This window comes from Hermetia illucens, chromosome 3 (assembly GCF_905115235.1).
Source record: "Hermetia illucens chromosome 3, iHerIll2.2.curated.20191125, whole genome shotgun sequence".
NCBI lineage: Eukaryota > Metazoa > Arthropoda > Insecta > Diptera > Stratiomyidae > Hermetia > Hermetia illucens.
Genome location: NC_051851.1, coordinates 30,524,204 through 30,539,619, shown reverse-complemented (window position 1 = coordinate 30,539,619; position 15,416 = coordinate 30,524,204). Strand labels below are relative to the sequence as shown.

Genomic DNA, 15,416 nt, shown 5'->3' with positions numbered 1-15,416 from the left:
TGGGATCCCACGACATCTGTAATAGTTCGGGGAATCATCCGATACGATGCAGATACTTTCGGTAATAACCATCGTGTCCAGTGAGAAATTGCTTGAGGTGATAGTTCACCTCCCCATGTCGTCGGTTAAGCCATTCCCTAATATCAGGAATAAGCTTGTCCACCGACTCTTCGACGACTCATCCCACTGTCGTTGCCAGAGTCTATGTGATTCTTCTCTTGCCGTTTGCCGGCGATCTGCTTCCGTTCTTGATGGACCCGCCTTCCTCCGTCCATACAGACATCGCATCTCTCTTGCTAACAGGTCAATAGGGGCCATCTCTGTAATTACGAACACCGCAACGCAATGAGACGATAGGTAGAATTTATCTTTCTCCAGTTCTGTACGTTGTCCAAAGCCTCCGCCCACATAGGGGACGCGTATAACAATATGGACCGCACGACCCTAGCTATCAGCAGCCTGCTACACTGGTTTGGCCCATCTACGTGGTGGCCTTTGCAGTTTTTTTCGCAGGCGTACGATATATACCCTTTGAAACTCAGCCTGCCATCGAGGGTCACGCCAAGGTATTTGATGGTCGGCTTTGAGGCGATCATATGGCTTCCAACCGCAGATTGATCGTATTTTTTTCCGGCGATTTGTAATGAGGATTGCCTCCGTCTTTTCCTCCGCCAGGCTTAGTCGGGCCCCCTCAAGCCAGGACTTTACAGTCATGACCGACTCGGTGGCGTAAACCTCCTCATCCTCCGAGAGTTTTGCAACCATCATTATGGCCAGATCATCTGTAAAACCGACCAATGTGGCCTCCTCTTCTGCGAGAAGCAAGAGCACCCCGTTATACCTTACGTTCCAGAGCAGAGGGCCCAATACCCAACCTTGTGGTACCCCCGCTGTAATGATGTATTCATTGGGCCCGTCGACCGTCCCATACCAGAGAGCTCTGTCCAACAGATAACTCTCGATTACATTAGCCAAGTAACCAGGTGCATTAATTTTGGCCAATGACTCCCTAATGGGGCCCCAGCTGGCGGAGTTGAATGCATTTTTTACATCCACCGTCACCACGGCACAGCACTTCCCAGAAAGCATTACCTTTCAAGCCAAGTCCACCACTCTTCCCACCGCGCCTACGGTAGGGCGAGCTTTCCGGAATCCATATTGTTCATCCGCAAGACCATTCCCGTCTTTCACAATTGGGAGCAAAGAAGTTCCTCCTCGGTAACGCAAGGTATTACATTCACCTCGAATTGGGCCTCCATTTGATACCTGCTCCCCGTATGGTGAGGAAACAGCGTGGTTAAAATTTTTTGTAGAAGCCGTGGACAGGTCACCTGAGGCATGCCCCGAGGGTTTATGTGTGCCTAAAGCAATTTTTTTGGCTCCAACGAATGGCCTCCTTTATTCTTCGTTTTGAGAATGATGGGGTCCTAAGTCCGCATCAACTTAATGCTGGACCGGACCAAATGGGAAGCAACTTACTCCCTCTTTCTTTTCCTACTTCTCCTTTATTCTGCCACGCAAAGTCCTATAATCCCGTTCGCGCTCTTCGTGATCGGGTCTTCCCCTGGATCGCTGGAATTGCCTTCTTGCTCGATGGCATGCCGATCTTAGCTCTGCGATTTCGCTATTCCATTAATAGTTTGGCTGTTTGCTTGCAAACTCTCACCTCTGGGCATAACAGTGTCGCATGCCACGGTCACCCATCGCGTGATTCTCGATGCCATTTCGGTCGCCGTGCCATTCAGGTCGTCATGACTCGCCAGAGCTTCAGAGAACGTATCCTGCTCGAACGCCCTCGTCGTCCAGCCCGCCATCCCTACTCGCTTTCTTCGAGCATTCAACCCGCAAATTGGCCGACCAGCGACTTTAATAAAGATCGCCTGGTTGTGGTTGTGGGTGTAATGTTCACTGACATACCAGGTAGTTCCCCTTGCCAATGCGGTGTACATGTACATGAGGTCAATGATAGGGCCCTCCCATATGTACATGTCCTACTTAAAAACAGAAAAGAAAAAAAGTATTGATTCTTAACTATCCATATTTTCCCATTTTTGATTCGCTGTGTAGCGATTTTTGGGATATAATCCTGTTTGAGTTCATGCTTGCGTGAAGACTTTGAGGAATTTTTTGTGGGTATCTGGATGATTCCAGACACGCTTGCATCTTCTCTTTCGAATGCGCTAATAATAGTAAAGAGTATTGTCAGCTAAAGGTATTGCACCCGAATCCCTCACGGGTTCTCTTGATGTCCTGGGACTCTCACATAGTGTGGTTCAAACCATGCAGAAAAAGAAGAAAACTCAGAATAAATATTTCAACCATTTACTGATGGCAGCTATATGTCCTCGAGGGTGCTGGAAATGTGATTGGGTAGGGCATAGGTTTCGTAACGATTGTGTTTATAACGTGACAGACATTACGGGAACCACAAAAATTAGTCGATGGCCCTAAGAACAATTGATGCATCTTCATCCTCCGGTCCAAAATTTTCTTTCCCAAATTAGTGAAGCGCCTGGGGGTTGTCACCTCGGAAATAGACTACCTCCCCTTAGTAACTAATTCCGCACTTAATCATTTGGTCACAGCAAGCTTCTATTACTTCTTCATGACTTGCCAAAGAATGGTAGACACCTTGCCAGCTACCATCTGTTATTTCTACGAACTGGATTGTCTGAGATGACAGGCCTTTGAAGGTATACCTGCTTTAAAAATAATTATGCTTAGCTTTATTTATTCCTGCTGGGTTGCTGGCGTCTCCCGGTGCACACGTGTTTCTCCTAGTTTTCCTCTAATTTCTGCTTAGAAGATCGTTATGGTAGCAAAGAGTCAGCTGTCTCATTTTTAGTACGCTTCCTTCAGATACTTGTATACATTAAAAAATCCGTACATCAGCACTTTCTTTATTATAATTTTATCGCACTATAAAGAATCTCGCTCCAACGCGGACTGAAAGAATTTCATTCATTGAGGGTCGTTATCGTTAACAAGCCCCTACAACTTTATTGCAGCTGTTTTATAGTTATTAACAATTTGGCGAAATAAACAAGCACACAAGGAATTTATTTAGAAAATCGCCATACAAATTGATGGGGGTAGCTCCACGTATATGGGCACCCAACGTTTGCTTGTGTTTGTGATGGTGTCCATCGTTCTGTCGTCAGATGGGCATCATTTTTGGCTCGTCTGTCCGCAATCTTATTCTAATAATAAACAATTCTGAAGTTGAATGCTACACGAATAACACGAATAAATGCAATGCCAAGGTAACACATAAAATTTTTACTTTGTGTTCTCAAGAGAATTATGAAAGGGGCAAAGATTGGGAAGGAAAAAACAGCTCCATGTCCATCATTTGATTGGAGATGAGGCAACTTTTTAATAAATAGATTTTTTGAGTTCCATCTGAAGAATTTATTTGATTTCAGGAAAGTAAATATTTGCTGAAAGCATTTGATGAAAACGGCTTTCAACAAATCTAAGGTGTGTTGATGTTTGGATTATTGTTATTTTATTTTTTGGAAAGATTTTCAGAAAATTTAAATTTCAGGACCTTAGTCGGAAACGTGTGGCGAAAATATGTCTCTGACGAAATGGTTAGATAATAGTTGTCGTCTTTCGCTTATGTAAATAATTTTTGGGGAGAATGTGATGATTTTTAGGAATTTTAAAATATTTAAACAGATTTATTATACAAAGTTTACTGTCGTCTTTTTTATTTAGTTTCCTACGACTCACAAGCGTGAAGACTCCTAAATAAAAAATTAGGTCACTTCAATTTAAGCTCTTATATTGAGATTATGGACTCATGTCTTCTCTTTAGTTTTTTTGTTGATTCTTCCTATTGTTTCAATTTCAATTTTATTTTTATTTTTCTATTTATTTCTCGTGACCACTAGCGCCAGTTGAAAAGAAAACAAGCGCTACACAACGTGCAGCGATATTCCCATATGTTCACGTGGTAACAAGCGATGGGGTCATTCGAAAAGGTTCTAAGTGGGCGGTAAATTTGGTTTGTGGGTAAGATTGCGAATTTGACGGCAACTGAGAGTTGGATGAGGCAACATTGAAAATGGCCTATGGGTAACAAAAAGAGCATAACATTCTTCCTGCTGTTTAGTAGATGAAGTAGATGGAGAACATTTCCTTTTCCATGAGAATCTTGTTCTCTCCCTTTTCCATAATTTCTAGATTTTTGATTATGAAGTTTGATATAAATTTCTAGAATTGAATTTTTAAATGGTTTCCTTTAAAACCTGGGCACTTAAAAGCCATCCCCTCCCGTTGAGACAGGGATAGTTCGAATGAGTCCGGGCTATTGTGTTATTTATCATTTGCTTATAAATATTTTGAAAACCAAAACAGACTAATTTTCCAACAATGTTGAAAAAATCTTTTGGAAGGGCCTCTTTTTAAGGTTTGGTATAAAATAAAATCTTATTAGGTCTATCTGTTCACCTGTTTGTCACAGGCGATCTATTCGGAAGCGATTATATCTGTTGATACGAAATTTAGTGTCAGCTACACCTACGCACCATCGCTCGTGGTTACCTGAGATGCGCTTCAGTTTCCCCTACGATTTACCGTGACGCTCGCATACGTACGCTATTGTTCTGTGCCAAGTGTCCTCGGGGCCATTGCATGGCATAGCTGCCACTTCCATCTTTCTATCACATCGCATACGAGTGCCAAGCCTGTGCCCCGACCAAATTCTTCGTTTGAGATAATGGTAGGGCCCTATTCCGATGATATGAGGCAGACAGGTATTGACGAAGGCTTGGAGCCTTTGATTAACAGTGGGAGTCATTTTTCATGTGCTACTCCCTTCGCGCCCAGAAAGAACACTAGCACAGAACAGTCTCAACTTGATCTTGGTGTTGCGATAACAGCATTTTCAGATTTCAGACATCATATCATCATATGTCCCTCTAATAATAGCTATTAGTTTTTCCAGAATACCCTTCCTACGTAGAGCACTCCAGATACGCTCCCTGTTCACGCTATCGAAAGCTTTCTTGAAACCGATGAACAGCAGGTGAAGCAAAGATCTATATTCCGTGGACAGTTCCAAAATGATGTGCCTGCTTTCTGTCGATCAAGCTTTCGAATAATCGTGGAACACATTAAAGAGTTCCACGATTATTTTAGTTATTATCTAGGCAGGTAGTACGCGGACACCCCCTCCTCCTCCCCAAATGTCAAACTCCTGCCTTTTTAAGGTTTTGTGTAACACAAAACCTTATTAAAATCGATTCAATCTCTGCCACACGCGCTTTCTTCAAAACAGCTAAACCGATTCGAAGGAAATTTGTGAATGATATAAATTTAGGCGGAGTTTAAAGGAGGCTCCTCATACATGCAAAAGGGGATTTAACGTTTTTTCCACCGCATATAGTCGTGCGGGGTATGAAATGAAAGGTTTCGATTAGTACTTTCTGAAACTTTAGGTTTACCGTAAATTGTAATGTGTGCGAGTAAGGAATCAAAATGTGCACACTTAATGTGAGACAGGACTCAGTTTCGGAAACTACTCAACCCAAAAATCTGAAACCGTTTATAGGAAATGTAGGCCTCAAAATATGCCTCATTCCGATATTTGCTCAAATAAACTCACTAATAGCATATTACCAATTTTCGGAAATTGCACCAGCATAGAAAACAATATAGTGCAGACGCACGCTAAGTTTAATGGAAATTCGACGATTAGTGTCAAAGTTATAGCAGTTCAAACTTATCAATTTCACCTGAATTCACTGCATCTTACGCCATACAAATAAGATAATAATAATAATAATCGTTGGCGCAACAATCGATATTGGATCAGGGCGTTGAAGTGTGTTAGAGCACTTCATTCAAGACCGTAACGGTACACTATAGAACACTGTAGGAGGCAATGTGGACAGCATTACGCTCGCCCGAGATTATTACCCTGATTTGACTCAGGTACTCATTCACAGCTGTCGACTGGTATCCGACGTCAAATCACGATATAAATCCACTGCCGCCAGCGAGATTTGAACGGCGACCTTCCGTACGACAGCCCTCAGCTATCCGGACACGCAATAAGATACCGACGTTATAATTACCGAGAATAATAGACATTGGAGCGAATATTAAAATTCCATTAATGAAGAATCTACTTCTCTCCAGACCTTTTTGTATGCATTGAAGGTTAACTTCTTCACAGTTGAATATTTAACTGTGTACACGCGGAACTGTCATGCATCGTTCCTCACATAGGTAAACATAAAACCTCTTATATCTGAAGCGTTTAGCTTCCGGTTTCCCGAATTGTTATGAAATTTTAACGATCATCCCCTTCCGCTCTCTGGGAAAGGTCTCGGATTTGCAAGATTTCCGTACTATCCGATCAGCACTAACTACAGGTGTAGCGATTAATAACTCAGCGCGGAGACCATCAAGCCAAGCGGCTTTGCTCCGTTTAAGTGCATTGATGGCCGAAATGATTTCTCTTCCAGTGATCCCTTTCGAGGCCGATGTCAGCGCCTCTCTTGCTACGCACATTCAAAAGACAACTTGTAAATCTATTGCTGATCGCGAAGTGGTATATTGGTACTATGAGTACAGAGGTAACACTCAGAACTGACATGTCTTAGAAGAATTCCCGGTTAATGTAGCTTCAGTCCGATAATTAGCGGTTGGCTCCCTGGTGGTAGTTTCATGGGGGATGTGGTTGACATCCAAACGGATAAGAGAACTTCGGGCCTGAAACGGGGGTGCCGGCAGAAATTTAGCCAGGTCTTACATCCATTTGTATGAATGCTAAACTTTGCACTCAGTATAAACTGGTACTGTTACAGTGGGGCTCTGATTACAGTAATCCATTTCTTAAAAAGACCGTGGAGCTAAGTTTACGCAAACTACAGGAACTCACACAAAACCACCAGAACTTAACTGTCAGCGCTTGTGAAGGGGAGAAAGCAATAAAAGGAATGAAATCGGGGAAAGCAACAGGACCTGACGACATCACATCTGAGCCCTGGCAAGTGCGAGCTAGGACCCAACACTATGATTTAGAGAGCACTCGAGCATTCGGGCAATGGGGAGGAAGGTACACCATTTGATTGGCAGTTCAAGAAAATGTTCAAATCAGCGCGCAATTCGATTGCTTTCTCATTCCATGAAGATTTTTGACAACTATATTCGCGAAATCATTGAAATAACCGTGAATCAGGTCGTATTTGTCAAGAACTGCGGAACTGACGCAATGCACTCTGTGCGGTTATTCATGGAATAACACCATGAGAAACATCGTCTTCTTTAAAATCGAAAAAATCAAAAAATGACTGACGGTTTCGTCCAGGGCAGAGGCAACTCATCAGACGCTGCCTGACAATGACCTATCCAGAACTGAGCGAGCTAAATAGCTCGAATAAATTATATCAACCATTGTGAACTGCATTATGAAATTGCTTTATGCATCAATGTAACCTTAAAGAGGGAAGGCGTTCCACAACTAGTGTTCTTTGCAATTTGTGTCAACTCCCTGTGGTTGCGAGTGTTGGTCGACTATAAAAGACAATGAACGGTGTTTTGCGGTAATTGAGACAAAGATGTTGCGTAGGGCGCTATGATCACAACCGAAACGAGGACATCCGCGGGGGTGCCATGGGGTTTAAGGGGACTCTCCATATATGGAAAAGAGGGTGCATTTTTTTTTTACAAAAAATGTGGAAAATGAAAGTGCTCAATTAATATATTTCGAAACTTATTCATTTTATTTTTTATAATATTTTAGATGAAACTTAGAGGAGTGAGTGCATGCTGCGAAAATTGCGTTTTGAGAACGTATCCAACTGAAAAATCTGAAAGATGGCCTAGGCTCCGAAACACGGTCCATATCAATGCAGAATGCGTCCTTGAAAGAAATTACCGCCCTACCATAGATACGGGCATAAACATACTTATCCTCAGATAAGTATGTTAGCCTTGAGGAACCAAAAATCTATGAACTCAAGGAGTGCAAGGAGGAAATCTGCTTTTTGACCGTATGGGCCTATTGAAGCTATGTTTACTTTGATGAACTCAAAGTATTGGCGAGTTGGGAGTCCTGGCAACTGACACCACCAATCACACAAGAAACGATTGGCAAAAGGCAGTACTTACATTAACAACGATGAGGAAATGCAGAATGCTAAGTGATTTCGGAATACATTTTTAATCAGAAAGCGAGGTGAAAATGTAGATAGAACGTTAACAGACATAAAATTATGAACAAAAATAATATCAATTAATAATGTGAAATTGAACACCGATCAACTTTTCATCACAGTCGGGGACCATTTGGGGTTCATCAAAATGAACCGCGTCGAAACATCGCCGGAATAGTAACCGAGCCTCTTCAGAGTTTGAATCCGTACGAAACTTCTCTAATTCAAGATAATAATTCGAGAGTTTATGATGATAGTTGCATAATCCATTTATCTTGCGCAGCCAGTATTTGATTCGAGACGCAGCTGGGAATTGGATGGCCAATCTGAAAAAAAAGAAATTTTAGATTAGAACTTTGTACATTTGGACATAGCAATAAAGTGACAATAAAATAGAGGTTTTGGACCATCATACTTACAATTTTCCCCATGCTTTAACAATTGCCCTGATTATCAGAAGATCCTGTTCCAACCCCCAAGGTAAAACGCGGATTTGGACGCCTTGAAATAGAGACTTGTTCATACTTAATGCAATATAAGCACTGACTTCATGCTTGAAGGTAATGCACGCCATTCCACAAAATTCTGTGCCTTCTTCAAACATGACGGTACTTTCAATCCATCCGCAATATTTAAAATGCATCACCAAATCGCAACCGCTTGCATCTCTGTTGATATTGTAAACTAAAACTGACCGTTTTTGGAGATCCTTGTCAACACTTAGAGGGACGGCTGACGCTGGGCGGGATTTTTTCAATTCGCTGCCAAGTCTAATACGGAGTTTCTTGAGTCGGTTCCTATTAATGTGAATCTCTTCTTCAACCTGACCAATTTTTTGCGATAATGATTTTCGAACCATACCAACAGGATTTGGTACCACAGCACCGAAGATTCTGGTCAAGTTCTCCATTTCGAAGCGAGTTAGATATGTTAAGTCTTAGAAACGATAACTAAACTTCAATTGGCACCAACTAACTTTTTTCCGAATATTTATATCCTTGTTCATCTTCTTAGGTAAGAATAGTAATTATGGTATTCCCAGTACAATGGGATATTGAAACAACTTTTTTTGTTAGTGGCTAATTGCAATTCAATTTACATATCTGTCCTTACTCTTGTTCTCTTGAAGCTCCTGTTAAATCTTCTTTGTAATTTCCAACCTTATTTTCGAAAGGTTACACTTTAATTAGTAGAAATCTAACCTACATCTAATAGTTCTGCACCTTTCAGCGAAATAAATGTTGAGTGATGCTCTGATGTAATCGCTGTTACAGTGAGAGAATGCGATCTCTTGGTGGTGTGAACGAAGCCTCGTTGATTTCAGTTGTTGATTTCATCAGGCATATGAGGTGAATCCGTCTACCAAGATAGCAGGAACAATTTCCCTATGTTGACATACAGTAAGAAAACACGAACGGTCTGAGTTCTCGGGGGCTATAACTACGCGGTTGAATCAACAATGGCATATAGGTGTAGTTGACACGCAATGCGAGAGGATTTTACGGCATGCCTTAGCGAAGAAGTATTCTCCCTCCCTCCCCCAGTGTCAAAAGCTGATACCGCATGCATTGTTGTCGAAGTTCTCTTGTGGAGAAAGCTATAATGTGTATTGCTACTCCGACGATGGATTGAAAATATTATTGACAACTTGCGGTATGCCACAGCATTCTGTGCTAGGTCCCTTGTTATGGGTGCTAACATTACGCTTTTCTAGCAGCGTGAAAATCATTGACAATCATGAAATAGTAGGAAAACTCCTAGAAGAGAGCTAGATTTATTTATGGATGGCTTCAAGAAACACATCGAGTATGCAGCAACTAAAGCGTCTTCTTCGCTGTAACGATCTCGAGAATACTGCCGAACATTTGAGGGGCGGGCAAGACAAAGCCGACGTCATCTGACTGGGGGCTGTTGCAGAAAATATTGTAGAGTTTGTGCTCGGCAAGCCCCAACGCGTGGTCTTTAATCTAAAACTTGATCGTCCTTACAACAAAGCCCATGAGGAGCTCGGCAATGATTGGCTAACGCTGCCAAAGGAAGCGAAGGCAGATAGAGCAACACAAACGTCCCCAGCGATGTGGGCTTGCGATAATCGAGCCTTACAGCAAGCAATGAAGCACCGCGAACACGCTCTTTTAAGGGTTAAGATCGTTGACCTCAGCGTTTACAGCTGTAATGCCGCCCCAAGTATGACAATACCAGAGTATTGCAACGTGGTAGATAGTTTTTTTTTAGGGATTGAGGAGTATCAAGTGCGAACTTAGGACGCCTCAATCCCTAAAAAGAAAATTGTCTAACTCCGGCCAAGTTTTGGTCCGAACGATAAGCGGATTTATGCTGAATATGATTCGTACCCTTGTTTTGTCTTATGAATTATAAAAGGGAGCTTACAACACCTGCGAGCCCCTTCGGTTATGCTGCTCCCAGAGCAGAGGTGAGGCAGCGTCTGAGGATTTGCCTCTGCCCTGGTAAGAAACCGTAGCCGTCTTCGTCCCTCTTTTCATGCTAGATAGACTACGAGACCAAAGATCGCAACCCCAAAATTATTGCTGGCGACTTCAACGCTTAGGGAATGGAGTGGGGAAGCCAGAAAATAAATGAAAGGGGAAGAATCCTACTCGAGGTTTTCTCCTGCCTAAACGTCAACCTGGCTAACATCAGAAGCGTAAATTCCTTTAAGCGTGGAGAACTAGGCTCCGTTGTAGATCTTACTTTCGTAAGTGATTCGCTGGTCAAGCATCTACACTGGCATGTTAGTGAAGAGTACACGCATAGCGACCACCAGGCGATATATTTTACTATTGATAAGGGACCCAGAACAATAAATCCTCACATGAAAAAACCAGAAACAGGTTAGCCTAAATTTAGGATAAATTTCTGCAGGTATTGCAGCGGAACACCGAGTTTACTGGAAAAGCCATAGAAAAAGCATTGAAGCTGCCTCTTGCGGATATACCGGGCATGTGACTCTTCTATGCCAAGATGTGCACACTCTCGGAAGCACAACCCTAACTACTGGTGGAACTCTGAAATAGCGAAGTGTCGTACGGAATGTAGGAACGTCAGAAGGCGGAGTCAACGCCGAAGAAACAGGCACGCGAAAAGTTTCAATGGGTCAACACGAAAAGTAAAAATTATTGCTTCAACCGACTCTGTGATGAGGCTGACTCAAGTCCATGGGAAGGAGCGTACAAGTCAGTTATGTCTACCTGTCTGTCCATCACACGCAATTTTCTCAGGAAAAGTTGGAGCAATTCACGCCAAATTTGGTTGAAAGGTGGGAACTGTGAACGCTCACGCATACAGTGAGTTACATAATTTTACATTGAATTGAAGGGGGTCTCCATACATGCAAAAGGAGGTGTAACATTTGTTTTTCATCAAATATAGTCATGTGGAGTATCAAATGAAAGATCTCGGTTAGTAATTTCCGAAGCCGGTCTTAGTTGTGACATTTGTTGGAGTTGTGACATTTGGTGGCGAGTGCGGAGAGTCGAAATTGATCATTTCTTTGACGGACCTATTCTCAGAAGCTACACAACCGAAATATCTGAAAGAAATCAAGGAATTGCCACTAATGTTGCCTAGGCTCCGAAATAATCTCCATACCGATATCTCTTCAAATGAATTGAATAATAGTATATCACTATAATTTTTATTAATTGACTGCAAACCCTCTCCCTCAGGTTCATCCTAGCACCATGAAGCAATATAGGGTTTAATATATAATCTTACTAGGTTTGGTGAAAATCGCACTATTACTCACAAAGTTATAATAGGTCAAAGTTGTCGCTTCAGTGAAAATTTCCCACCTTTTTAGGTTTTTGGGTTAGCTCTCCCCTCTTGGTAGTCTCCGGCCACTAAGGATGGTCTTTTGACCATCGCAATTTCAATTAGTCATGGCACATGGTATCTCCTAATTAGTATGTAAAAGTCGGACTTTTAGAACATTAAAAGTATGTTAACATTTTAGATGTTAGCAAACCTGCCGTTACAGCCGATAATTTAAATCATATTAACAACCGTTCATGCATTGAACTCGACCAAAATTACTACAACTTTAATCAAACGACCTCATGTCCACTAGCCTTGTCTTTCACATATACGACAGACATCGTAATATTGTGGAACTCATTAATAACATGTGGCAGAGTATCTTTCGTCTAGAATGTTGTTACAATGATCAATTTATTCAACAATAGAATCCATTTGGAGGCATTGATTGACGCTTTAATTGATTTTTCCCATAATGGTCGGTCAAATCAATAGTTTGATGTATTCATTCACGACGATATTGAAACAGGGTAAGAGCTGACAGTGCGCTTTAGAATTTTAACAAGAAAAATAAACAATGGAGATTGTAAAAGGTCAGGTGGATGAATTTAGTTTGATTGAGAATGCAAAATAAATTCAATTTTATGCAATACATGTGAATAAGTTTATGGCTTGGACAAAGTAATTTTGATTTTTGTTAGTGGAGTACGTGTATATGTCCTTTAAACTAGATCAAATTGAACTTATGTAAATTTCTCACCCAAGCCACATAGAACACAGACGCTCCGGATTCTAATTTCGGTTCCTGGCTTGGTGCTTCCTTCACTAATATAGGCTTACTCTTATATAGCATTGATAGATACTAGATGTTGGATAAAGTTAGGGGGTTTGCAGCCAATTTCTAAAGAATGTAGTAGTACACTGCTGTTAACTTTATTTAGAAAAGTTTGAGTATTAGACATGGTATAAAGAGAGGGGTGGGGGGACTTGAGGCTTAGATACCATATAGCAGCCTTGTAAATTTTTATTATAATATCTAGGACTACCGTTTTTTAGGACTCATCTCTTTTCCTACTCCAAAGTAGATTCATCATCATCATCGTGGTACTATAGCCCGACTTCGGGCCCTGGCTGCCAGGATCGTTGGCTTCAAATTATCTCGGTCAAGCGTTCGTGCCCTTCAATCTTAGAAGCCTAGTAGTTGCTCGGCATCCGGATATATTTTGCTCTCCCACAGTGCTCTCGCCCTTCGTCATAGTCTCACTTCTTCAACTCGTCGTCCGTTCGTAACCTTTTTAGGCATGCGGTCGTCGCTCATTTACTGGACATGCCCTGCTGAACGGGTTTTGTTTTATCGGATTCCGAGACTTCTAGCTCATCGTACAGTTCATACAACTCATGGTTGTATTGGATGCGCCATCCATCACGGTCGCGAACTGCTCGGAAAATTCGCCGAAGGCTTTCCTTTCGAATGTGTTTAGCAAATTTTAGGAGGCTTGAGTTAGGTTCCAGGTTTTGCACACATAGCATAGTACTGGTCGTAGGATGCTTTTGTATATACGGAGCTGCGTGTTTCTGTGCACATGCTTCGATTTTATTACGGGAAGGACCGAGAAGAAAGTGTTATTCGCTAGCTATATTCGTCGCTTGACTTCGTAAGCGTCATTGGCGTCCTTTGACAGGCTGCTATTCAGATAAATAAAGCTGCTTACAAAATTCGATGTTAAAGTCCCCTACGTTGATGCTCGAATGAGGTGACGCCCTACTTCTTGATTGCACCGTTATGTTCGTTTTGCCCTCATTGATGCGTAGTCCAATTTCTTTCCCAGCAGTATCAAGAGTATTAAGCGCGTCGGCCAGTTTTCGAGACATGATGTTGATGTCATAATGATCAATAGCTGCAAGACATTTATATACCTCATACAAGAACCGTGGGTTGTTGGTGGGGCAGTCAGGGGCCTAAACTTCCAACATGCTGACCTATTGTATGCCAATGGAAGCGATCGACCCCGCACCTGCATGGTAGTCTCCAAAGACTTCCAGGCTAACCTGGTTAACGACCTATGTGATGGCGACACCACATTGGCTAAGCTAACCATAAAATGTCAACAGGGAGATGAAGAGATACTATGCATATTTCCCCTACGACGCAGAAGACGTTCCCAGTGGAACATTCATCAGAGCTATCCAATATGCCAAAAGTAGAGGCATGGGGGTAATAGCAGGATGTGATGTCAACGCTCACCACATATGCTGGGGAAGTTCGAACATCAATGCAAGAGGATCGAGACTACTAGAGTATCTAGTAGGAACCGATTTGCAGATCCTAAATGTGGGTAATGAACCCACTTTCTTCAACGTGGTCAGGCGGGAGGTCATCGACATCACGGTGGCATCTCCTGACATCGCGGCTCTGATCGGTGAGTGGAGAGTATCAAACGATACCACACTCTCGGATCACAGACGCATTGATTTCGTGATGGGCATGGATCCACATCCACCCACTCCATTTCGGAATCCTGCGCTAGTAATAGAAGGAATGGATGGATGGAGGGTCTACACATTCGGAATATATATCATGCATGCCTTGCACACGCTTATATTCCAATTAAATGGCGGGATGTGAAGGTGTTGTTCATTCCCAAACCAGGAAAACCCACCTACACAGACGCAAAAAGCTTTCGATCGATCAGCCTAACGTCCTTTCTGCTAAAAGGACTAGAAAGACCAGTAGATCGGTTCATAAGGGATACACAGATTCCTAAATGGCCACTTCGCCATAGGCAACACGCCTACCAGAAAGGCAAATCCACGGAGGCAGCACTCCATGAACTTACGGCAAAAATTGAAAAGGCGATGTCCGAAAAAGAATACGCCTTAGGCGCATTCATGGACATCGAAGGTGCCTTCAATTATGTCTCATTTGCGGCAATTTGTGATGCGGCAAGACAGCATGGAATCGAACCGCTGCTAATCAGTTGGATCCTTCACATGCTAAAGTGGAGAAAAATCCACATATCGGTCAGCCAGAAGTCTATTGAAGCAGGATGTCTGAGGGGCTGCCCACAGGGAGGGGTTCTCTCTCCACTGTTATGGCTCTTGGTGATGGATACCCTGCTGTGGCTCCTGGAGGACAAAAAAGTCTTCGCGCAAGCATTTGCGGACGACCTAGCCGTAATAATTGCCGGTAAGTTTGCGGACACAGTATGTGACCGCTTGAATGCAACTCTGCATGTAATCCACAGCTGGTGCCTCCGCAATGGACTCACGGTGAACGCTAGGAAGACTGGACTAGTTATGTTCACTAGGAACGTCAGGTGTGGCAGCTATACGCTACCCACCTTAGCAGGGGCAGCTATATGCTACCCACCTTAGCAGGGGCGGAAATCCACCTGGCACAAACAGTCAAGTACTTAGGAGTACATTTTGACTCCAAGTTAACGTGGAGGCATCATATCCAGGAACAATATCAGA

At 42.5% G+C, this 15,416-nt stretch overlaps 1 protein-coding gene across 1 annotated transcript; it reads right to left on the bottom strand.

The window, feature by feature from the left end:
- Positions 1–7,715: 7,715 nt before the first annotated feature.
- On the bottom strand, positions 7,716–9,110 carry LOC119652465. The gene is made up of 2 exons (XM_038056631.1): positions 8,588–9,110; positions 7,716–8,494 (listed from the first exon to the last, which is right to left on the bottom strand). The coding sequence occupies exons 1-2, from the start codon at positions 9,076–9,078 to the stop codon at positions 8,245–8,247; spliced, it is 741 nt and encodes a 246-aa protein (XP_037912559.1). The 5' UTR covers positions 9,079–9,110; the 3' UTR covers positions 7,716–8,244.
- Between the last annotated feature and the right edge of the window lie 6,306 nt (positions 9,111–15,416).